This window comes from Macaca mulatta, chromosome 14 (genome assembly GCF_049350105.2).
Source record: "Macaca mulatta isolate MMU2019108-1 chromosome 14, T2T-MMU8v2.0, whole genome shotgun sequence".
Lineage (NCBI taxonomy): Eukaryota > Metazoa > Chordata > Mammalia > Primates > Cercopithecidae > Macaca > Macaca mulatta.
This window is the reverse complement of record NC_133419.1, coordinates 129,143,250-129,168,233: the sequence shown is the minus strand read 5'-3', so window position 1 is coordinate 129,168,233 and position 24,984 is coordinate 129,143,250. Positions and strand designations below refer to the sequence as shown.

Genomic DNA, 24,984 nt, shown 5'->3' with positions numbered 1-24,984 from the left:
TAGCGAGAGTCCCTGGGATGGGAAGGTGAGTGGACCACACTACTGCAAGAGCCTGCTAGCTCCCAATCTCGATGGGCTTGGTTTAGAAGGATCCTCTTGAGAGTTATTTTTGATACTAAATCTTTAAAATACAAGGTCAAATTGACTATATCTGCAACTTTTCCAGGACACATCTCTTTTATAAGGCCAGATAACTCGGCAACACTTTCTAGAATCACAGATAAAGCACTTTGGAATATTTACTTATTTGTGCCTTGCATGCGGGAGACAACGGAGAGCTGAATGGAGTTGTCTTCTTTTTTTTTCTTGCCCATTTTCTCCAGTTAAAATGCCTACCTGTGCCGCTCATTACTTATCTACACCTAAGTGCACATATGCAGTGCTAAAGTGTTTATTCCCAGAAGCATCCTCAGCTGATGAACCTTGACACCTCATAACAAGCCCTGACCTCTTGTTCACATGCTCCAGAAACAGACACTGAACATTTCAAGGAAAGAGGTGCATGTTACTCCCCACTCAGGTGTCTGGACAGAATTCTCTGTGACTTCACAAAGCTACGAAACATTCTGGCCAAAAAAAAGGCTTGCAGGCCAAGGTAAACTCACCAGGGTTGGCTAGGCGACTGCTGGTCGGGCCCAGGATCTGATATGGATCTAAGGAAATAAAAAAGGAAATTTATTTCAGTGTTATTAAAAATATGACAACCGCCATAAGAAAACCATAAGGGTTTATACTTTTATTTCAAGATCACGGGAAAGACTGATTTCAGAAAACTTTACTGCTTTTATTTGCAGATCTCAAAGATCTTGATGACATTTGTGGTCTTCATCTCAATAATGACAGAAACAACAAAGAATAGGAACAGGATTACTTTTTCTTATTTGGCATCTAAAATGTGCAGATTATGTTGTCATTACCCAAGGCAAAACAATGAAAACATTTGGAAAGGAACTGGCTAATATTCAATGATACAATAGACAGCTGACTCCATGAGCTTAAAGAAGGTCTCATGGTTACTGGTCTTTAATAGCTCTACCTAATACTAACAACCTTATTAATCTGTTTTTTAAATGTAGCATGAAAAACACATGCCTAGAAACCAAGCAGCCTGGGTTTTAGCAGCAGTTATGTGATAAACAAATAACTTGTTGGACAATTTCTAGGAATCAGTTTTCTCATCTGCCAAATGAGTGGGTTGGGCTACTGGATTCCTCAGTTTTCTTCTAGGATAACACTCTGTGATTTGAAACTTAGAAATGTCAGCACAAACCAGAGTTTGTATTTTAGCTATAGAATGACTATTCTTAAAAATCTCACTTTACTCAAAACGTATGTGTTCATTTAGCCATGAAAAAGTCTTTGCAATATTGGTTTAGGTGAGAGGTTTATCTCCTTTTTTGTTAGTTGAGGAAATCATGGTAGAGAGCTGGGTCTCGACTTGGCAGAATTGTCATGTATTTTGTGCAATTTTGCTATTTTTAAACTATAATTACAATTTTAAAAATACCAATATGATTTTTGGGTTTCTACTTAGAACCATAAATTAACTTCAAGAGTCCTTAAGCCCATTGAGACCATCTTTTCTCATCCACACCATTGATATGATAACTCAAGTATTTTTGGCAGGTGATGCCTAATGCATAATTTTGTTGTTATTGGACAGTCTTTAAAACTCTCTAATTCTGACTTGTGATCCACAGTCAGCAAATTTTTTCTTAACCTTCCAGGTGAAATGTCGGTTGATTTTTCTCTTGCTCTGCCTTCTGTGGAGATGCAGAATAATGTTTGCCTACCCCAAAGCAAATGACTTGTTCAGAACTTTATCTCAGCTGCATCACATAAGAAGACAGAGAGAGGAGCTGGGGCTTGGGCACAGCAGCTGTCTTCAGATACGCAAAGGGTTTCGGAGAAAGCAGGAGGAAGGCTTCTCCAGAAGGCAAAGCTTGAGCGGAAATTCCAGGAGGTGGACTTTGGGTCAGATAGTGGAACTGGGCCCAGCTAGAGAGTCAATGCCCTGGTTTACTATAAGCACAAGCAAGGTAGAGGTGAGGGTATGATAGACCCAGAAATCTCCAAGTTCCTCTCCAATACGGAGTCTCCAAGTCCACAGCTTTAAAAGTTCCTCTGCCTTAATTGTTAAGCCGATCCATCACAGGGTGGGGATATTTCTGAAAGTAAGGTTTGGTGAAGTATAAAAGGCTTGGACAGGAATTTGGGGGTCTGGGATTATAGCTCTATTTCTTTCATTAACCAGCTGTATGGTTTTTAGCGAGTCACTTCACCTCGCCGGGCCTCAGTTTCTTTATTTAACAAAATAAAGCATTGGAACAGTTCATCTTCAAGTTCCTTTCACCTTTGATATTTAACAAGTCTCCACTTGATTTCAGTACCTGTTACTTCATTCGCAGGCCTATTAGGGTCAAAGATAGACCCTCTTTGAGAGAAATAAGAGAGAACATATGTAGTATATTGTTTAAAGCCTCCATCAGTTGACCATGTGGAATCAACTGTGCAGGAAGCAAAGGAGAAATTACATATCCTGGGCAGGTACCTGGCTGGGGCCGTTGCTCTGTATTCTTACTGATCGTTTGTGCCCCTCCAAGGGGAGGACCTGTGGCAAGAGGGAAAGAAATGCAGTGAGTAGGACCCGGCTCCCCGAAGGGAGTGAGACGTCTTGACAGATATGCTTTCTCACTCATTCCTTCACCCACTCTCCACTGACTCATTTATTCCTCTTGTTTTAGAAACATTTACCTAGAATCTGCTATGTGCTGGCCCTGTTCTCCATGCTGGAGATTCAGGAATGAACAAGCCATTCCTGGTAAAACTTGCAATCCAATGGGAGAGACAACAACAAACACATTTTAAAATTCCTAAAATTTTGTGTTTGCTCAAATGTCACCTTTTCATTTTCAAATTTTTAAAAAGTAAACCAACAGTAGAGCATCACTGATGGTACTGAGGCCGCGGATTTCATTTTCAAATCGGAAAGTTAGAGAAGTCCTGACTGAGAAAGTGACATCTGAGCAAAGATCAGCTGCTTAGCGGTGTCCCCGTCTTGTGAGTTTCCTCCTTGGTATCTCTCACACACCCTTTCCATTCCCATGATCACTTCTGCGTTGCAGATCTGTGTTGCTTCTTGCATGGTTTGTGGCTTAGTCTGACTGGTGTCCTCATTACTCTTCTCTCTCCCCACAACCCACCATGCACGCCACTGTTCAAAACCTTAGTGACTCCTCATTGCCTAAAGAACTAAGGCCTATCTTCATAGCATCATTTACGATTCTGTTTCTTACTTTTCCAGACTTCTTCTGCATCACACATCCTAAACTCCAGGAACCTGAGGTCCTCTCTGACTGTCAGACATGCCAAGCTGACGTCTTCCCCAGCCCACATTGCCACAGGTCCAAATCCTGCCTCTCCTTCCAGAGCTGACTCAAGTGCTACCAGGTCCACAAGCCTTCCTTGATACCAACCAGATGAAAGGAGTTCTGTGTGTGCGTGGTTTCTTTCTCCCGCTTATGGGATCAGTGCATGTCTGATTCATCTTTGTGAATCTTATATTGCCAAATGTCATGTGCAGAGTAAGTAAATAATTAATACACATAATTGGAAGGGGTCTTGGTTATTGTTTTGGCATTAATTTGTAACCCCAACCTCTTTCTTGAAAGAATTTCCTTTACCACCTGCTCATGTGCTTCATATTTTGCTTTCTAGGCATGGCAAGATTGATTTCTGGTACAAGAGTTCGTGAGTCATTCTTGCCCCTTATTCCCTTAATGGGCGATATTGGGTAGACTTCGACATGCCATCATCTCACCACTTGGTGGAGAAATTGATGTCCCAGACCCCCCCGGCATCTCCTCATCAGGGATGGAAGATGTGGAGGAGATGGCGGGGGTCTGAGACATCAATTTCTCCACCAAGTGATGATATGTTGAAGTCTACCCAGTATCAAGGGGGATGGGGAAATTGGTATGACTTAGCCTCAACAGTTAGGGGAGCAAAGTTATAGAGAGTCATTACCTTGATTTAAATAACAGAAGCCACAGCCAGTGACAGTGACCATTCATTGGTATAGAACCTTGTCTCAAGAAAACCTTCAAACTTCCAATGTTCTAAAACGGAGTGCAATAAAACAAAACTCAAAAATCTAAATGAAAATCTCATACCATCTTTCAAGGACTGGGTATCATGGAAAGGCCCTAAATTGGCAAATAATTTTGATGTCTACTCAAAAAGCAGGGAAACAAATGTTTGCTGCTCTCCTGTATCTTATGATCCTGTTCTCCAACCCCGTCCTCAGAAACATGCTTTCCTCCAAAGAATTATAAGACATTTACTTACTTTTGTTGAGGCCAGAATTCATGTTATTGCCCCATGCTCCTCTTCTGACTGAGTCATAAGAAGGGTCTAATGAACAATAACAAATAGGGGTATATTAGCATCGCCTGCTTCTCAGAAAAGTTGCGTGAGCTTTATCTATAGTGATCAGGAGAAATAAAATTCAATTCAGCAATGGCTTTTAAAGCATCCCTAAATTCTGGAAGTGTACTCACCCCCTGGGATTGGGGTGGCGGAAAGAACTTTAACACTCTTTGAGAAGATCTGGGAGCCAAAGTAATGGGAAGAACCCTCAATGTGAAGTCAGAGGATTGGTTCAATTTCTCTCCCTGACACTATTTGTTGTGAAACCTGGGATGAATAAAAAGTCTCCTCTGGGCTTCAATTTTCTTTAATGTGGAAATAAAAATTTATGTTTTATCTACCTTATGGGGTTGTGGAAATGACCAAATGAAATAACATATGGAAAAGCACCTTATGAAGCTTTCTACAAATATAAACTGACACAAGGTTAGACATTTTTTAAATGTCCGTAGTTCTGAGGCAAAATCCTTCAAGCAGCTCTGAAGAGCAGGCAAGGTCTGGACTGGGTGAAAGGCCCATAAAAAGAGTGTCTCAAAGCCCAGGGCCGTGACATTCCTGGGGGCCAACTCCAGTCCCCGATTTCAGAACATGGATGATGTGGGATGACATCACAGGGGTGGGAGCACATTCCAGGCTCTCTGAGGGCTCTTGGGCTTTTCTATTGACAGTGGAGAGGACTGGGCTGATGACCACAGAGAAAGGGAAGAGGCCAGAAATGTGGCTGGGAGAGGGGCTGGATCAGGAAATGAGTGGATGGAGACCTGCTCCCCACCTGGGCATGACTAAGGGCTTGCTTCTTGATTGTCTTGGAGAATACTCCTCAAATCTGAACTTTTGTGATCGTAACCTCTTTCTTGAAAGATTCCACATGCTTCCGTAAACGTGCTCAGAAATCGATTAACTAACTAGCTGGAAACTTCTTCCTTCCCTTTCTCATGGTGGAGTCCCATTGAGACATTGAGCAGGAATAGCAGAGGAGCTTGAGGATACAGAATTATGACTTTCAAAGTCATTCCACGAACAACAAAGAAACCATAAAAACCATCCGAACAAATGGAGCACAAACCTCATCAAACAAGAGTCTGACAGGGTAAAACACAAACCATGCCCTTCAGCCCCTTCTGAGCCTCTCAAACAAATTAGAATAAGAGTTGGGAGATGGGTGGACTCTGATTGCCTGGCCTCATTGTTTCTGGCTAAGAAGATCCAAAAAACAGGGACATTTTTTTTTGTGGAAAAATCCACGTGCAGATGCACATTCCTCAAGGCTCTGGAAAAGCCAGTTCAGTTTTAAAATTACAGTCTTTAGCAACTGGCATGAAAAGCAACACAGAAAGTGAGGGGGATGGGATGGGGAGGAAGGGCAAGGCAGGGGACAAAAGAGAGAGGCAAAGCTCCACTCCTGTTTTTGTTTTTGTTTGATTTTTTTTTTCTTTCCTAATTCGTCCTCTAAAGGGATGCTTCTTGCTTAAAAACAAACAAGACAAATGAAAAAACAGCTTGTTTGCAAGCTTGGAATGAGGTGGAAGGCTCTGATGGGCATTTTCTGAGATGTCTTGCTGAGGAAGTGCAATGTTGGCAGTGGCAGAACATTTTTCTTTGAGCAGGAGGAGGCTGCTGCTTAGGCCTCCGGTAATAGATTTGGGACCAACTTCTACACTGCATTGTGTGCATGGCCAGGGAGTGGGTGTGAAGTCATAGGAAACATGTTTCTTGTCCTTGCATGTGAGTATGAGAGGGTAACTGTGATTGTGAGGAAACACGGGTCATGTGCCTAAGGCGTGGAGGAAACACAAAGGGCTCCTGGAGGTTGAGGGAGAGGTGAGTGGAACGAGGGCCGAGAGAGGGGAGTGGATCACGCAGGAACAAGGCAGAGGTGGGTGGCGAGATGTCAAGGCGAGGTCTAGAGACAGCCATGGGAGGAGCTGTACCACTGAAGGAGAGCAATGTAGAGGGAGAGGAGAGAGGGCCGAGGCATGTTCAAGGTCTTGCTGATGGTAGCTCAGTAAACTCTGTGACCTTGGCGCTGCAGGCAGTGGGAACTAAGGGAGGTTTTGTGCATGCAGCCATGCTAGAAAACAGGGTGTGGCAAAGAATGAGCCTGTGGTGGTATGTGGGGTGGATCCGAGGGCCTGGGGGAAGGAGATCATTCTAGTGGGAGCAGAACAGAAAGTAGAAGAGAAGTGACACATTCAAACAAAAAGAAAAAAAAAATCACTAAATTTCAGGAATCGTAAATGTCATCTGAACTTCTGACTTGACTTCTGACTTACTGCATGGATAAAATCTGTCTCAAGTTTTTCTAAACATTTTTTCTGCTCAATCATTAGTCTACTGAAGGCTTCAACCCTCTCTGAAAGCTATCTGGTAACCACTCAGAATTATTTTTTTTGGAGCCTAAATTATGGCCATGGCTATAGTTATCACTGACTTCTTATCAGCTTTTCTCCCTATTCTCTTATTCTAGTTCCAGGGACAGAGCAGACATGCAAAAATCTGAATGCATGACAGAATTCCCTGTCACCAACAGAGGGCATATGACCATGGGATTTTCCCGTAGCTCTGAGTGATGGAGCCTGGTTGAAGGTGTGCCTTATCAGAGCAGTGGCTTGGCAGCCCCATCTTTCTGTGATGCCCCAGGGCCTTAGGAAGGAGGCAGCGTTTGATGGGGCAATGTGTCCACAGGCCCATCTGATGGCAGAAGCCTGGCTAACAGGACTCTGGAAGTCCCAACCAATGCTACAGTCCTCACATAGGTAAAAAAAAAGGAAGTGACAGAAACACAGAGGCCACCCAGCAGTCAGCCTGAACTGTGCTCTCACTGTGAAGTAATAGAGTCATAAATAGCAACAGGCCATGCCCTAAGCTGGTGTCTTCATCCAACGTCCATCCCAGCAGCCTGTGGAGTCAGAGTAGCAAAGACCACAGGCCTCCCTCTCATTTCTTTTTCATTCCCAAGTAATTGCATGGAAAATCCTCCCACTGGTACCTGGCTGCACAAAGGACAGCCTGAGCCCATTGGCTCTGGGTTTTAACAAAAGCACTCCGTAGGCTCTGGGGCTCGAAGAGACGTCTGGTCAATGTAAGATTTAAGTTAAAACCAGCATTTTCAGAGCAATTTCTGCTCCAAAGAAAAAGCATGAAGATGCAGAAGGCCAAGAACTAAAGTCTTGCATTCTGCCCTAGGGGTATGAAGAACCAGGCCAGTCTTGCAGAGTAAATGAGATACCCAAGTAAACACCCAGCATAGTGCCCAGCACAGAGGGGGCCTCAGTGGATGTTAGCAATCAAGAATATGGTTTGTGTCATAGACCAAAAAAAATTCAGACCCAGAAACATGTTGGGCAGCCTCCCAAATCCACATTAATTCCCTCCTCCCCGCAACTCCCTCATCCTCCTTCCTCTGCTCTTCTATTTCCACTTATCACATAATTTAATCAGTAATTAATTAGTGTTTGTCGTTTATGGTTCCTATCCCCCTGCCTCCTGAACATCAGGTCCGTAAGAGTAGGGATCTCTGTTGGGTCGGATATATCCAAGCACTTAGAACAGGGCCCCACACAGAGTTAGTAGACTGTAAGTATTTGTTGAATGAATAGATAAACTTGGCCAATATTTTCTCCTACTTGCTACATATACACAATTCTTCTTATTGTTCATGATATCACTAGTTGAAGAGAACCCAGTGCTCCTTCCCTGACTTCACGAAATTAAGCCTCTGGCATAAGATTTCCATCTGGGGTGTTGAGGGGTAAAGACTGCGTCACTCCCGTGTCCCCTCTGAGTAGAGTGGATCACAATCCACCTATTTATGAGGCATAGGCTAAAAGCTTGTTCCCACAGGGAAGTCAAGGCCTGAATGCTGCTTGGTGAAGTGATGTGCATTTTATGTGTTTTAAACAATGTCAGTGTTGAAGAGAGGGTTCATTTTTTTTTTTCCTACTAAAAGTCACTCAAGAAAAATGTAGTAGTGTGGTCATCTCCAGTCCCCAACATACACACAGAGCTATGTCTATATCCTGAATGCAGAAGTCTGGACCAGGGAGCCGACCCAGTGGCTCACATCCCCACACAAACCTCCTTGCAGAGCCCAACACCTGGCTGCGTGAGAGCTCCTGCCCCAACTGTCCCTCAGTGCATGGAGTGCGGCTTAGGCGGGGTGTGCCTGCTGTGAGAAGAAGCCTGAGCATGCATGGAGGCCCTCTAGAATGTGGTGCCTGGAGTCTGCCTCCCAAGAACTGACTTCTGGAAAGACAAAGTTGAGATGGCAGCCAAAGGCCCAGTATGTAAAAATGTGGCTGTCAGCACCAGTGCACCAGTTGACAATCTCGGTCCATTTCCGTGGTGGCAGATGGCTTAATCAGCAGACAATCACACTGGTTCTGACAAACTCACTTTTCACTGTAGTGAAGGCCGACACCTGGCTTTACAGAGTACCAAGATAACAGATCTTATTATTGTGATTCCTTTTCAGAAGAGTGACCCAAAGAGCTTTGCCTGGAGTTTCTGGTTTCAGGCAGTCCTGAGATCAACTCTTGCCAAAGCAAAGAGGCCGGAGCCTCATTCTGGAGAATGAAGACATTGCCAGCCATTGTGGATAATTCAGCCTCACATATATGATGTCCTTAACAGTATCACCATTATGTGATGCTTGGTGGGGCAGAATTTGACACTAAATGGCCTCTTAGATTCCAGAAGCGCCTCCTGGGGTAGAGAAATATGAGCATGGAGATTTTTTTCCTACAAAGTCTCTGTTGGAAGGAGAAAGCTGTTTCTGGACATGACCCTCTCATAGACATACCAGTGTTAACTCAGCTTCTGTGTGAAGCTTTAACCTGGTCCTAGAAATATGGCCAAACATCTCTGGGAAGATATTTCCTTCAGCTCTGATGCCTCAGCTGTCTGAGAGCCCAAACGTCCCCGCCGGCATGCAGCCCTCCACCTTGTGACCTGACTGGAGGCCAGCAACACAGCGATATCAGCCCACAAAAGCCTCTCTCTTCATCCCCTCTGTCGTAAAACCTTGCTCTCAATGACTGGGTGGAAAAAGATGAATTTTCCCCAAAACTTCTCATTGAATTTCTGGTTGCTGCTGAGAAGGCTGGCAGCACCTAACCCTGTTTATCCTTGGAAATCCTGGCTTCGGAATGCAGACCTTTCAGCCGAGCCAAGCAATGGGCAAGGCTGCTTGTGCTCCCAGCAGAGCAGGGCCCTTTGGTAGCCAGAACCAGACCTCCTTTCTTGAAAGAATGAAGATGCACAGGAGAAATGCTCAAATCAATGGTAGCCCTGAGACCCAAAGCGCTCAGCTTCCTCAGAGAGCTACGCCCACGAGGAGGAAGATTCACTCCGACTCTGACAGGGAAGAACCTACAGGTGAGCAGTGGTCTTTGTTGTTGGGCTGTCCGACAGGTTATGACATGTACTGGTCAAGGGCTGGACTAGGTGACCCCCTAAAACCCCGTCTCCGTTGGAGGTCCTGTACTTCTAATAGGTCCAGTCTTTGGGGAGGAGCAGCCTCTCCCAGACACCAACCCTGCAGAAGCTGCTCTCCTCTAAGCGTTCCTTTGTCCTGCGCTCCACCTGCCAGACCTGCTGCAGGGCCTGAACCTTCCCAACCCACAGTTCAGGACCAGCTTCTTGTCTGCTGCAGTCTCTGCTCCTCCAGTCCTCACCCTCAGCCCTGCCCCGAGGCAAAGTAGACGCAGGGCCTAGGATGTCATCGTGAAAGTATCCTTTCTCTCTGGTGGGCCTGGGGATTATTTGGACAGTTAGGAAATGGGACTTACAATCAGTTAACCTGGGATTGAAATCCCAGTGGCAGACATTGGCCTTGTGGAGTGACCTTGGTCATGTTGCTCTGCTGCTTTGAACCTCCAGTTCTGCTTCTCTGAAAAGCATTAATCACAAGTGCTTTCCACAGCTGCTATGAGGATTAAATAAGCATGTGCTAAATGGTGATTTTAAAAATACACACCACATACATGTAGTCTATTCAGTCCTGCTTGCCCCTCTGCCATGCTTATCTTGGTGAGATGAGGTTCCCAAGCTCATTGAGGAAGGCCTTGAAAAGGAAGAGAAGCCTGAGGGCTATAAAGGAGGAAGGACAGTTTTATTTCTGTGCTCCTGGAACAGTGATTCCCAAATTTAAATAAAGTTTGGCTCTCAGGCTGGGTGTGGTGGCTCATGGCTGTAATCCCAGCACTTTGGGAGACCAAGGTGGGAGGATCACTTGAGGCCAGGAGTTCAAGACTGCAGTGAGCTATGATTACACTATTGCACTCCAGCCTGGGTGACAAAGTGAGACCCTGTCTCCAAAGCAAAAAAAAAAAAAAAAAAAAAAAAAAAAAAATATATATATATATATATATATATATAAAATAATAAAATAAAATAAATCATGGCTTTCTTTTAAAATAAGAGGTGGATTATTATCCTGGACCCTGGTTTGAGAAATCCCACCCCAGAAGACAGACAGGGCTGATGGCTATGGGTGGTCTGCCTGGATGTTAGGCGTGGGCATTACCCAGCATCCTCCTTCCTCCCCTACTGTCAGGTGCCAGAGTCTCTGCCCACCTGGCCTTGAAGCTCAGGACCAAGTCCTCACTGCATCCCACCATTCTAGCGGGGCTATTCAACCTTCACTTCAGCGGCATCTTACATCCCAAAGAGCAACAGAGGAGCTTGGCATCCACTGAGACCTTGGAAGAAGGAAAATATCCAAGGAACGCTTTCCCCAAACTTGGAACTCACAGGGAAAAAACATCCTGGATCAGGTTTCCTTTGCTTAAGGATCTTGTCCTGGAATCCAACAGCCCCTCCGCCTGGGAGCCGACCCTGCTGCGTGGAGCATAATGGAGGTACTGTTGAAGATATTAGATGGGCAAAGGGAAAAAAAGACCTAGGAGGAAAAGGCTTGGAAGAAATGACTGACTTTTAAATATGAAAAGCGTGGAGAGTAAAGGGGCACATTTGCTGGGCACAGCCTTGCCATGGCCACGTGAGGCTCCCTGCTGAGGCTGGGCCCTTCTTCTATTTCATTTCTCCCACAGACTCTGTGTCTAAGTGACACAGATGTCTAAATGACCTATTTATTTTGATAAGGCCTCAAAGTGGGATTTTTGGGCCAGCCTCATGTGGAAAAGCAATTCATACTGACTAGATTAACTGGGTGTTTGCCAAAATTTCCTTCCATATTGGGCCATGTAGACGCAACTAAATTGCATACCTCTTAGGTCAAATCTGCCTCTGGTTTAAGAGGATTCTAGGTAGGAAAAAGAAAACATAACAGTTCACTTAGGTAATCAGGCTTGAGGATAAACGAGAGGCAGTTTATGCACAATCCCCTCTGCCCTGCTCTGACCCTCATGGTTGCAATGTTCACAGCGAGGTTGCCCTTCTTCTCCATGGCCATAGGGGATACACTCTTGCATCTGTGTAACATTCAGCTTGTATGTCCTTTGCTTTCAAAGTTCTGCAGGTCAAGGCTCGCTGGTGAGTTGTCTTGTGTCTACTGCCCATGTCCTGCTTAGCCTTTGAGTGTAATTCTTTGTACACTTGTGTCCCTTGCTAGGTGATCATCTTTAGGAAGAGGGGTTGTATCTTAATCACCTTTGTTTCTCTCAAAAACTCATTCTTGCCCCTCACCGTCACCAACTTATTGGATTTAATCGATGCCTTATGTCCCACCACACATTTATTCATTCAACAAAGTTTTACTGAATGTCTACTATCTTGCCAGACACTTTTATGTGCTGAGAATACAACAATGGCTAGACAAACGTCCTTCCCCTGTGGAGCTGACATTCAAGACAAATAGTAGATTACATTGTATATTAGAAGGTGATGAACGCTATGACGAAGAGAAAAACAGAGGAGGGAAGTAGGCAGTGCAGGGATGGGAGGGCTTCTCTGAAAACATACAATTTGAGCAAAGACTTGATCTAACATTATGAAAACGGAGCTCTACATACTTCCATAATTTTATTTTGAAAAGTGACAGATTGCCCGACATTGGTCTCAAAGTCCCTCTGGAAAGCCAATTCCTTTTCATTAGATTTTGTATGAGTGAGAGTTGTTTATGTTGTAGGATAGCAAAGTTAGCTAAGAAACTTGACGGCATCTCTTTTGATGTCTGGGAGAGGAATAGTGAAAGGTGAGATGAACCCCATCTTTTAAAGACTCAAGCACTTTTCGCATATTTCGAATCAGGTGATTGTCAAGTCTGTGGTCTTGGATTCACATTGAATTAGAACGGCCATTCAAATCAAGAAACTTTAAATCCCAGCACTTCCCACGATTTGCCTTTTGGCCTATGTCTGAAGTGCTTTGCAGGAAAGGACAAGTTTCTGGGGTCAGTGTAGCAGAAGTGGACAGGTAAGTTCATCCTGAAGGAGCACTACTTTTTTTGTTTGTTTGTTTGTTTTGTTTTGAGACGAAGTCTTGCTCTTGTGCCCCAGGCTGGAGTGTGATGGCGCGATTTCAGCTCACTGGCTGGAGTGTGACAGCGCAATCTCGGCTCACTGCAACTTCCATCTCCTGGGTTCAAGCAATTCTTCTGCCTCAGCCTCCTGAGTAGCTGGTATTACAGGCGCCTGCCACCACACCTGGCTAATTTTTATATTTTTAGTAGAGACTGAGTTTCACCATGTTGGACAGGCTGGTCTTGAACTCCTGACCTCAGGTGATCCACTCACCTTGGTCTCCCAAAGTGCTGGGATTATAGGCGTGAACCACCGCGCCCGGCCAGGAGCAATCCTTCTTTTGTGGCCTGGCAGGTGAGCAGGAAACACTTCAGTCCCTGAGCTGTGCATCCACACATCAGACAGAGCACAGTCGTTAAAAGAAAAAGAACCATCAAGTTTTGGTAGGTGGAACGTGGTCTCACTTATTATATCACAGAATCAGAGGCTCCTTTTCAGACTGGAAGGACTTCAGACATTATCTAAACCAGACATGCAAATTAGCACAGGCCCAGAGGCCCAAAGCCTGAGAGAAAGCATATGTGGCCATGTAAGAATTTTAATAGAAATTGAAATTATGACTCATAGCAAAAAACTGCCTCTCTCTAACCTCCTCTAGTATATTGGGCAGGGCTGATAATTATTTTGCAGATAGGCCCAAAAGGCCAAAGACTTCTTGAGCTCAAAGATTTTTCAAAATGATACCAAGAATGATTTTCATCTCTTTGGAAGAGTGATACCTAAAACTTATCAAGCATAGGATTGTTTGTGGTGTTACTAAGGGCTCTTAGAGATTCTTCATGGGAAGAAATTCCCTAATTTCTCATGAATCCATTCCAAACAGGGAAATGGTTCATGGCAAAGGAAAGAACTCTGGGCTGGGGGGTCAGAACTCCTTGCTTTGCCTCTCATCTCTGTCAGTTATGAGCTGTGTGGTCTGAGGCAAATGACTTAACTTCTCTGAACCTCTTAGTGAACCTCTCTATAAAAGGTAGATACTTGGCAGGGGCAGGAGAGAGTGGTGTGATTATTCTTAAATTTAAGAGTTTGGAAAAGCAAATAGCACACTGGATCCTCACAGGGATCTTTTGAGAATAAATGAGACCGTGCATATGAAAATGCTTTCTATACTCTAAAGCATCCCACAGAATTCTAGCTGATACTGTTTTTCAGAGTTTAGTTCATGAGACATAAGAAGTTAATTTTTCTTGTGTCAACCAAAGCTAATGTCTTCTGGTTCTTCCTTTATTGGAGCAGGATTGAGTAAATATTCAATGGTATTTACTGAATATCTACAGGGCTGGAAGAAAAGAGCCAGGAGAAAACTCACAATTAAAGACCACAAGGTAATCTGTAATTAGGTCCATAAATAGCCTGTAAATGAGGTGAGGCTCTGAGAAGAGACTATAGTCTTAAGGAGGAATAAAAATGTATCTCGAGGCAGATAGGAATTGAATCAAGTTTCAAAGAGTGTGTTGGATTTTGACACATAAGGTAATTGTTCCACTCAATTTTTACCATCTTTTCTTTAGAATATTTCAAATACAAGAATTTAAACTTTATCAAAGAGGCATGTTAAGCCTCTTTTTAACATTTTTATTTTGAGACAGGGCCTCACCCTATCGGTCAGGCTGGAGTGAAGTGGCGCAATCTTGGCTCATTGCAGCTTTGACCTCCTAGGCTCAAGCAGTTCTTGTGCCTGAGCCTCCCAAATAGTTGGGACCACAGGCCCGTGCCACCATGCCTGGCTAATTTTTTTATTTGATGTACAGATTGACTCTCACCATGTTGCCTAGGCTGATCTTGAACTCCTGAGTTTAAGTGATCTTTCCGCCTTGACCTCCCAAAGTGTTGGGATTACAGGTGTGAGCCACCACACCTGACCCATGTTAAACATCTTGATCTTACGGATCCCTGAGACCAGAAAGAAAAAACCCACTGACATCCTGGATAGTGTTTCTAGCCTCCATATTTCCTCCTCAAAGGCTTCTTTCCTCCAACAACGATATTTCATGAGAAACAACCTCTTTATTAACTTAGATAAGGGCTTCTGAAGAGAGAGAGTTATTAAATCGATAAAAAGAGATTAGAAAGGTTTTTATATTAAAATAACAAATGATGTTTCCTATACGTTGGCCTTTCACTAGAAGATAGCCTAAGCTCATAGATCTCTGTCTGGCATAAAAGAAGCTTCTCTGTCTCTCTCTCTCTCTCTCCAGATAGATAAAAGAATTTGGTTGATGAGAATTTGGTTAAACAAGTTTCTTTTAAATATCTTCCAGCTACCAATCCCCTCAAATAACCTCCCTGTGGTGGAATTTCTAAACCAGTATATTAGGCAGAACCAACACATTTGGAATACTCTGTACTGAGGTGGCCCCTGGTAGGGCATTGTGGGCCTGCCCCTTTTTTTCCCAAAGTATTTTGGGACCCCTCTCCTCTAAACAGCCAACGGGGATCACTTTTAATTTCTATTACGAACCAAGCAATGGCAATGAAGCTGCATCAAGCAAGGCCAACTGCACTTGGAGTCTTTGCTCTGTCATCTGGAGTGGGATGAGTGTGCAGTGTCGTGGTGAAACTTGGTAGAGATGGGAGGCTGAAAATAGTAACATCCGAGAGTCTGCAGATAAATCAGAAGACATGCAACACCCAAATGGCCCACCCAGTGGGTGTGAACTGCCACTGAGAACTGTAGTGGAGCTCTACCCTGCCAAGCACTCAGGGTCATGAAGGCCCCTCCCTGGCAGTGCAGGAGGAGTCGTTGTTGGGCTGAGTCCAATGGGAACCAATGGGGAGGGTGCTCTGGAGTCCCCCAGCACCATTCCCACAGCCTGGCACCAGTTCCCTGCTCCACTTGGAGGTTTACCTAACGTCACCGTCCTTTCCTAAAATGTTGCTGGGCTCATGCATTCATCGTCACCATCATTAATGTTGCAGAGCCCATGGGCGCCTGTGAGGGTCTTGATTTATTCAGAGTGCATCCAAGGGCAGCTCTGATAAGAAAGACCAAAGACAGCCTGGGGAGGGCAGAAAGGGCAAAGTGGGAACTTCTGAGTGGCCAGTTGCAGTGCCTGGCCTGGCACCTTCTGGCACAGGGGTGAGAAGAAGTGAACTCTGTAGTGGCAGGAAGGCGCCTTTCTTCTGCAGTTAAGCACTGGGATGAAGCCCTGGCTCTCAATACTGGGGCAGTGCAGGGGCTGGACATTCCAGAGCAATGGAAGGAGATTATTCTAAGAACATAAGTGCTCAGCTCCAACGTTCTCCTCATTCCTTCATCTACCGAGGGCACAGGTGAATTTATGAGGGGCGTGGGGCAGCTGGAGCATCCTGGACGTGTCTTTAAGATGCTTTAAGCTGATTTTGACATCTCTTCCTTCTCCTTGGGAATCATGGGTTTGTGAAGCTCTGAGGCAGAAGATTACCCATGAAACTGGTAGAGCCATGAAATTACTTGAGGGAAACTTTATTTCCCTCAAATAAATTTCCCTCAAATAATAAATTTATTAAATTTATTGAATTGATCCACCCCCACTCTTATTTTGTTTTGTCTCTGAGACAGGGTCTTGTTCTGTTGCCCAGGTTGGAGTGCAGTGGTGCAATCTTGGCTCATGGCAGCCTCGATCTCCTGGGCTTGAGCAATACTCCCACCTTAGCCTCTGGAGTAGCTGGGACTATAGGAACACACCACTACGCCTGGCTACTTTTGTTTATTTTTTTGTAGATATGGGGTCTAGTTGTGTTGCCAGGGCTGATCTTGAACTCCTGGGCTCAAGCGATCCTCTCACCGTGGTTTCCAAAGTGCTGGGATTACAGGCATGAGCCACTGTGCCTGGATGGTTTCTTAAATTCAGTTTATTGAAATTCTTATCGATAGAGTGTTACTCAATATAATACTTTCTTTTCTAAATCTCTTTTTGTCCTTTATCCTCTTAAATGTAGTATGAAACACAAAAGGATATGTGTACAATTATATAAATTATAAAGCATAACAATGGGAAAAAATCTGTGAAACCACCACAAATGATGCTTCCTATACGTTGGCCTTTCACTAGAAGATGCCTGGAACCCATTTGTCTCCATGTGGCATGGAAGAAGCTTCCTCTCCCCTTCTCTCTCCAGAGACAGATAGAAAGAAAGAATTTGACTGATGAGCATGGACAAAGCACGTTTTTTAAAAATACTTTGCAGCTCCATTGCCACTGCCCCACCACACCCGGCAAACAACCTCTTTAAAGTGGAATTTCTAAAATTCTAACTTGCTAGATTGCTTCTTGAAATGCAAATAAGATTGATCACATTGGGTCAGGCTCCTGATTTTTTAGATGGTAGCAGGAGTCAACAGATGAATATATCTTAACAACTAGACAACATCAGCTACCTGGGAGAAATGCATGATGGGGGTGGTAGATGGAGTAGGAAAGGGCCATTTTGGAGCCCTTGCCATTGCCTAGGTGGGGAGGGGACTGCAGGAACAGACTCTCTTCTGTTTCATACTAGCTTTGTGATTCAGGCTTAACATCATACCTGTGATTCAGGTAAAATGGGAATAATCATAATGCCAACTTAATAAGGTTTTATGAAGGATAAATGTGAAGTGAATAGGAAATTTCTTGGCACATAGTAGGTGCTTAACAAATGTTAGCTCTTATTGTGGCTGCCTGGGGCATAAGAAAAGTTAAGACAGGAAGGTGGAATCGAGCAGAAAGTACATTCTCCCTGCAATGTCACCTTTCCTTGGCTTGGTGTGTCCTCAGCCTCCTCCTGATGGGCATAGACCTGAAGGGCCTGTGGAGTCCAGTTGAGAGCAGGATCCTGTGGTGGTTGGGCCAAGAGGGGGCTCTGGTGCCATCATCTTGTGACTGAAATCTGCTCTTTATCAGTCTTGCCTTCTTACTTAGGGATGGGACTGATCACAGCTTCCAAGGAACCACCCTGGGGTCCCAAGCAATGGAAATTTAGGAGAGGGTAGAGAGGAAAGGCAGTGCCACGCCAGCAGCTGCAGTGGATAGAGCCAAAACATCCACCTTGTAGAAACATCTCAAAGGGTTAGTTCTATGCCAAACTGCTGGGGAATAGTTTAAGGTACTTTGCCTATTATTGTCATCCATCCATCCAATAGTCCCCACCTTCAAGATGCTTCCCATCTCACAAGACAGAAGACTGCTAGGCTAGAATCTATTGAATGCCGCATTGGTAAAACAGTGGGTATAAGCAAAGCATCCTGGGGAAGAGCGGACAAGACCGTAATGAGGCGATGCTGTCTGATCTGACCAGGGCCCTAAAGGGTGAATGTCGTTCCCTGGAATATGGATTGCGGGTGGGGACTGAGACGAATGAAAGGCATACCCGGCAAAGGGAGAATGGGGAAACATGCTTCCGAAGTGCGTTTGAAGATAGAGTAGACAGGAACTAAGTCATATTTGAAGGACAGGTCTTTAGGTCAGAACCTAAATGGGCAAAGCTGTATTACCGGAACGAAACTGTCACACCTCCGTGCTCCAGGGGGATCCAGACAGTTCTGGAACTTGTCTCTAGCGGTCCCACAGAGCTGAATCTGGATGGTCTTCCAATAGGAACACTTTGAAGGGTGGGTGATCACTTCACAGTCCCTCAGGGTATGGTGGTGACTCAACTGGGTCTGAGTAATTAAAAGAAACCCCAGGATGGCCCCGTTCCCAGGCACAACACAGGCTCCTTTGAACTCTAGGTGGTCACCCCTAATTGTGCCCGTGGCCTGCATAACCTCTGGTAGCTTTGAGGACATCTGAGTTCCCTCCACAGTGGGATGTATGGTGATGTGTTTCATTAAAATAATCCATCAATCAACAGAGAAACTGGGGAGAATGATCATTGGAAGATAAGGTTGTTTGTATCTATTTCAAAAGAATCCTCAAAGAAGTAAAACCTACATACACAAAATTCCTCTGATGGAATAGGCCTACTTTTAATAAGGCAGTGGACTGATACTCAGTCTTTTGCCTCATTATCCTGGAACAAATTTACACTTGTCTTAGGAAACGGGCTAACTGTTTCCAATAATTTGAGGAAAGTGTGTCCCAGTTGCTGTGTAAGCCACACGTGTGCAATAGCAGTTCGCACAGCACACCCACGAGAAGAAATAACAGTCCTTTTACTTAGAGAAAGGAAGGATAATGGTTACTTAGAAAGTGTCCCAGACAAGCTGTCAAATTGAATTCAGAGAGCTGGAGTCTGACTCCAGGACAGGGCGGGCTGGCTAAATTCCCAAGGGATTGGGGTTTCCTGCCTGCTCCAGCTTAGAGACAACGAGTCTTTGTTTCCAGTTCTCTCACTCTCCCTCCTCCCCCGATCTCTGTTTCTCTCTGTCACCCTTGTTCTTTCTCTCTCTCTCTGTCTCTCTCTCTCTTAATCTCTCTCGTGGAAAAAAAAAAAAATGCAACTCTCCGAAGAGGGTCAGATAGAAAGCAGACAGAACATTAACTCAGGAATTTCAAAGGAAAACAGTTTTTAAAAAATAAAATGGAGAGAGTAAGCTACTGTCTATCCCATAATCATAAATCTTGCCTTTGGACCACAGAAACAGCATATATACATACACACACACTCACACACACACACACACACATCCAGCAATCATCCCTGATTTTGCTAAGAATGGCTTAGACACATTTCATCATAAGGAAGAACATATAATGACAATGTTCTTCACAGGCTCTCCTGTGAGGCCGCAGTACCCTCCAACTGGAAGTGTGTGTGCTCTGATGTAGATGGAGCCTGTGGGGCCACAGAACCTGCTGCATGAGAGATGTTATTTACTCCCTAAAAATAACAGATTACTTCACAGTATTACAGGCCTTTTCCTTCGGGTACACATGTTCCAGACCAAGCCCCCATATGCAGGGCTCTACAAGGCAACACACACACAGCCCACCTCCACACTGAGCACCAGCTTGCGCCCTCCCATACACACACACACACACACACACACACACACACACACACACACACACACAAGGCTGCCCAACGCCCGCCCTCCCAAGGACTGCACGCAGGAGCGCATCAGCTTGCTACAGGCAGTGCATATTGCAAGGAACAAACATGCCGTACTCGGGAACCCGTTCACCCGGAGAAATAAGGCAGAGATGTCTTGAGGCATTTTTTGAGTTACAGAAAATTTCAAAGATATATAAAAGTAGACAGCAGAGTCTAATGAACCCTGAGGCCCCATCACCCTGCTTTAACAATCATGAATTCATGGTCAATCTTATTTCAGCTCAATGCCCACCTACTCTGCTCTCCCTGGCCCAGTTACTTTGACACAAGTCCCTGACTGTCAGCTCCTTCGCTGAGCTTCCTGTCTCACAATGAAACGTCTAACTGCACCCGGTTCTCCAGGTTTCAGGAAGCCGTGGTGCATAGGTTCTATCCCAGGCTCTCTTCCTGAAACCCACATCAAACACCCAGGCCTCAGTTATTCCTGCAAGGGCTCACCTGGGCTCCCGTCTCCAACACCCAACTTGAAAACTTGCACCCACCCCAGCAAACACACTGGTTTCCTTGGTGCCTTCCTCCTTCCCTTTGCTTCAATATCTATTTCCAGCCCAGCCAGGCTGAATCTTGCTAGAGGTCTCCATCTTTCATTATGACTTCTAAAATCATAAAGGACAGCCATACAGGAGCTAAATGCAGGGGAAAATGGAAAGACGTGGTAATATATGTGAATTGCTCTCACTCCAAAGCACAGTAGTTCCTTCCTTCCTTAGCTGTGTGTCTCTCTGTTTGACTAGAAAGTGCTTGAGGGAAGGTGGTGTGCTGTGTTCACCATAGTTGCAGGGCTCAGCCTGGTGTTCTATGCACAGAAGATTCTCCACAAGAAAGAAATGAATGAATAGAGGAGAGCATCAATCACATAATTTAGGTCTATTCCTGACTAAGGTACCAGGTATCTACAATATCTGCCTACATAGGAATAAATGTATATATTTGTCTTCACTCCCTGTGTGACCGTGGCTGGGTCCACACCTTCTCTGGCCTCAGATCTCTTCTGTTCTGTAAGGGATTTGGAAAAGATGTCCAGTTTGAGCATTAATGATTTTCTATCTCTTCATTACACTCAGAGAACTTCTTGTGTGTAGCATGCATTGTTGTGTTTTGATTACGTGCAGTTTTACATTTCCTTCATATTTCATAGGTGTGTCTCCCTAAAAAGTTGTGTTTTTGCTTTGTTTTTTGAGACAGAGTCTCACTCTGTCACCCAGGCTGGAGTGCAGCAGCGTGATCTTGGCTCACTGTAACCTCCGCCTCCTGGGTTCAAGAAATTCTCCTGCCTCAGCCTCCCTGGTAGCTGGGACTACAGGCGCCCACCACCATATCTGACGAATTTGTTATTTTTAGTAGAGATGGGGTTTCACCATGTTGGCCAAGCTGGTCTCGAACTTCTGACCTCAGGTGATCTGCCCACCTCGGCCTCCCAAAGTACAGGGATTATGGGCGTGACCCACCGTGCCCGGCCCCCTAATAAGTTTTAAAGCAGCTTGGCTATCTATGTATAGTATCCTTCACAACCCTTGGTACAGTGTTAACATCTGGTAAACCCTCAAAAATATTGTAATTAACTTGCAATAATAATGTTAACTACTATTGTAATTTTCACTGTAATAAATTAGAATAACAATTTACAATCCTTATTATAACTTTTATTGAGCACTTATTGGTGTGTCAGACGTGCTGATTTAGGAGTTTTAGATCATCCCTGAAGAGGCACTACAATTATCCTCATTTATACATGAGGAAACAGGCAGAAAAATGTGAGCGCATTGTCCAGGTCACAATCTGAGTCCAGAGCCTGAGTTTTAATCAGTATGCTATAATGCTGAAATAGGAGACCAATGTCTGCCTTAGGTAAACTGAGAGTATTAAAGAATCCTTACGATGTTGTCAGATGCTTGAATCAAGTATGCTGAGATAATGATTCCAGAAGCAGCCTAGAGGAAGCATAGAACACAGCAAAGGCCCGAATTTGAGTCTTGTACTGCTTCATGACCTGGGTGCCTTCTAAGGACCCCTGAAATCTCTCTGTGCCTTGTTTTCATTATCTACAGAAGGGGGATAAAAATACTACCAGCCTTGTCATCTCATGGTGATGGCACCAGAGGGCACAAACGGGATAATGGATAGGAACGTGCTTGGCAAACCCTACCGGGCTGCCAAAAAGCTGTTGTTACCATGTGCATGGCTCCTGCCACCTAGGACTCTCCTGGAAAGAAGCCAGGCTCTCATTAACATGGGCTTCAGCACCAACCAGGCATTTCACTCTAAGGCACACAGAAAGGTAGTTTCTCCCCTCTCTTTTCCATACTCAGCATGCAAGCCGACAGACTTTTTATCCATTAGCCAAGGCAACGGCTGGAGATGGCCATTCCGCCTGCAGCGGGGCTGCGGTTTTCTGTTTCTGCGTTCAATGGCAGCCCTGAAAGGCTCCCAGGCTGGGGCTAGAAGCTCAATGCTCCACAGGCCCTTGGCCGGTTGATGAGTTCCAGGAGTTAATAAACAAGGAACTCAATATCCTCTGTCTTTTGGAAAGTCAGAGGTATTTAAACAGATTCAGCATGAGGAACTAAGGAAATGAGGGCTTAGGCATGCAAAGAAGCTCTGAGGAGGAGATGTGCTGATTCTTGCATGCTGCTGGGCCAGCTGAGTGAGCTGGGAAGGCCTCCGGCAGGCTTTGCCCAGAAAAACAAAGTGAAGCTCTGACCTGGGACCAGGGCAGACACACGCACATCTGCAGCCTGGAGGACTGGAGAGAACAAGGTGTGGAAAGTCAGTAGCCCTGACTCCAGGACTCTTATATGCTTGAAAAGGTCACTTAACTTCTGCAACCCCAGTGTCCTTCCCGTAAAATCACGTTACCAACACCCTATCTACTTTTTAGAGGACTGAATGAGGACATGTCAGAAAGAAATTTCTGAGATGTACTAATGTACAGTTGTCAAAATCAGTAATATCATACATCAGTAAAATCAGTCATCAATGACAATGACAAAAAATCTAATCAGGAACGTACAGTCTCTTCACTTACCTACACCTTTGTCAATATACCAGTAGGGCCTGCTATTCCTTTTCTAGGACAGTCTGGGGCCAGACAACTGCCCAGTGTATCTCCAGGGAAATCTGGAGTAGCTCTAAATGGGCCTCATTTCTCTCCAGTTGTCTCTGTTCTATAAAGCAGGCTCCTCTAGCTTGGCTGCAGCTTGGCTTATAGGAATAACCTGGAGAGCTCTAAAAGATTTCCAACGCCCAGGAGTCATCGTTGGAGATTCTGAATTAATGCGTCATTTTTTGGCGCTTGGGCATCAGTATTTTTTTATTTTAATTTTTGCATTTACAAAATTTTAGTAAAATATGTAACATAAAACTTACCATTTTAACCATTTTAAGTGTACAATTTAGTGCCATTAAGTACCTTCACAATGTTGTGTGACGATTACCACCATCCATCTTCAGAACCTTTTCATCTTCCCAAATGGAAACTCTTACCCATTAAACACTAATTCCACATTTCCACTCCTTGCCACTCCTGGTAACCACCATCTACCTTCTGGCTCTATAAACTTGACAGTTACCGCCTATGAGTGGGCTCATGCAATATTTGTCCTAGGGTCAGTATTTTTAAAGATCTCCAGGTGATTCTCTGTGCTCTCAGAACTAAGGCCTGATGCCAACCATAAGTCATGTATCGGTTCATCTTTGGAAAGAGAAGAGTTTAGGGATGAAGTTGGAGCTGATAGTGGGAAAACCGCATGGACAGAAATCAAGTAATGCAAAACATTCACATCTTTGCCCAAGTTACTTTTAGGGTAGGTATTGCTTTTGCAGAAAGGCAGCTGGAAGAGAAAAGCTGTATTTGCCAGAAAGTGAGGGGCTTCTAGTCTAATCCTCTAACCTGGTTTGAGTCCTTGCTCTGCCATTGCGTAGCTGTGTACCCTTCAGTGAGTCACTTAATAGTGCTGAACCCCACTTTCTTTGTCTGCAAAATAGAGATAATAATATCTACTTCAAAGACCCAGTGCAGGGCTCCAAAGCAAAGCATGTGAAGGTGTCTGATATATTCCAAAACCCTTTATAGGTGACAGCTGTGGCTGCTATTGTAAATGGATAACAATAGCTTTTATCCTAATTTATTTTTTAAGGGCATTAGCCTTGATAAACTAAAGGTAGAGCATAACTGCGCTAGCTGGATCCAATCCATGTCCATAGAATATTTAATTTAAAGGGGCTTAAAGATTGTTCTAAATTAATTTTTAAAATCTAGTCTTACTTCCTGGGCACAAAAACCCCCTAGAGATTGCAGCCATTTTCAAGAGACAAGCTGGAAGGGTGATTATACAATTTTAAAGCAAAAAGCCATTCTAATTTGATAAGCGCTTTGAAGACACATTAACAGACAGCATCTCCTCAATTTCCTTGCTTTGTGCTTGATGTCAGCACCTGCCCTTTGTGGATTGCACCAGTGTGCACTCACACACACACACACACACACACACACAGACCTCTGGTGCTCTTGATGAACTCTGGATTTGTTTGGGGCTGTGTGTGTCTTATTCAAAGAAGACGGAGCCAAGGTTGCCTGATGTCTTCTAATAGCTAATAGATAGTGTTTAGAGCAGAGCAGGAGAGCCAGTGAGAGGTGGGGAGGAGGCAGGGAGGGAGAGAGGGAGGGCTTGGCTAGCTTTGTCTTGCTAATGTACTTTGTTTTGTGGCTTGATGGGTCGTTCAGACAGATTCAGAGCACCTCACAAGGGGAAGGCATAGAAGAGCAAGACAGCTCAAGTGGAGAGCTTTACTGGGGACAAAAGATGCACCTGCAAAGCACAGGCTTAATCGTCTCTAGAGGCCAGGCCCAATGTTGGGAGATAAATGCCGGCACCACCTGAATAAGGTCCTGGCAGTGTGCGTTTGCCTGGATACTACAGTTAATTCATTTCAGAAGAGGGGTTGCTACCCAGCAAGAGGGAGCTGCTCCCACAATAAGCCTGAATGAGCCAGCAGTGTTACAAATGTACTCCCTAAACACAAAAGGGCCAAGGGAAGGAAATGCGTATGGCAGGTAGAG

The 24,984-nt window shown here is 44.6% G+C and overlaps 1 protein-coding gene across 6 annotated transcripts in view; it reads right to left on the bottom strand.

Annotated features, from left to right (window-relative positions):
• Positions 1–24,984, bottom strand: part of FLI1 (Fli-1 proto-oncogene, ETS transcription factor) — a 127,202-nt gene that overhangs the window by 2,576 nt on the left and 99,642 nt on the right. For 4 of the 6 annotated variants that reach the window (XM_028834150.2, XM_077964648.1, XM_028834152.2 and 1 more), the window contains 3 exons: positions 4,348–4,413; positions 2,552–2,611; positions 606–653 (listed from right to left, as the gene is read on the bottom strand). In XM_028834150.2, coding sequence (XP_028689983.2) covers positions 606–653; positions 2,552–2,611; positions 4,348–4,413 — 174 coding nt within the window. The remainder of the gene's footprint in view (positions 1–605; positions 654–2,551; positions 2,612–4,347; positions 4,414–24,984) is intronic. The other 2 variants (XM_028834151.2, XM_077964649.1) reach the window with 1 other exon arrangement.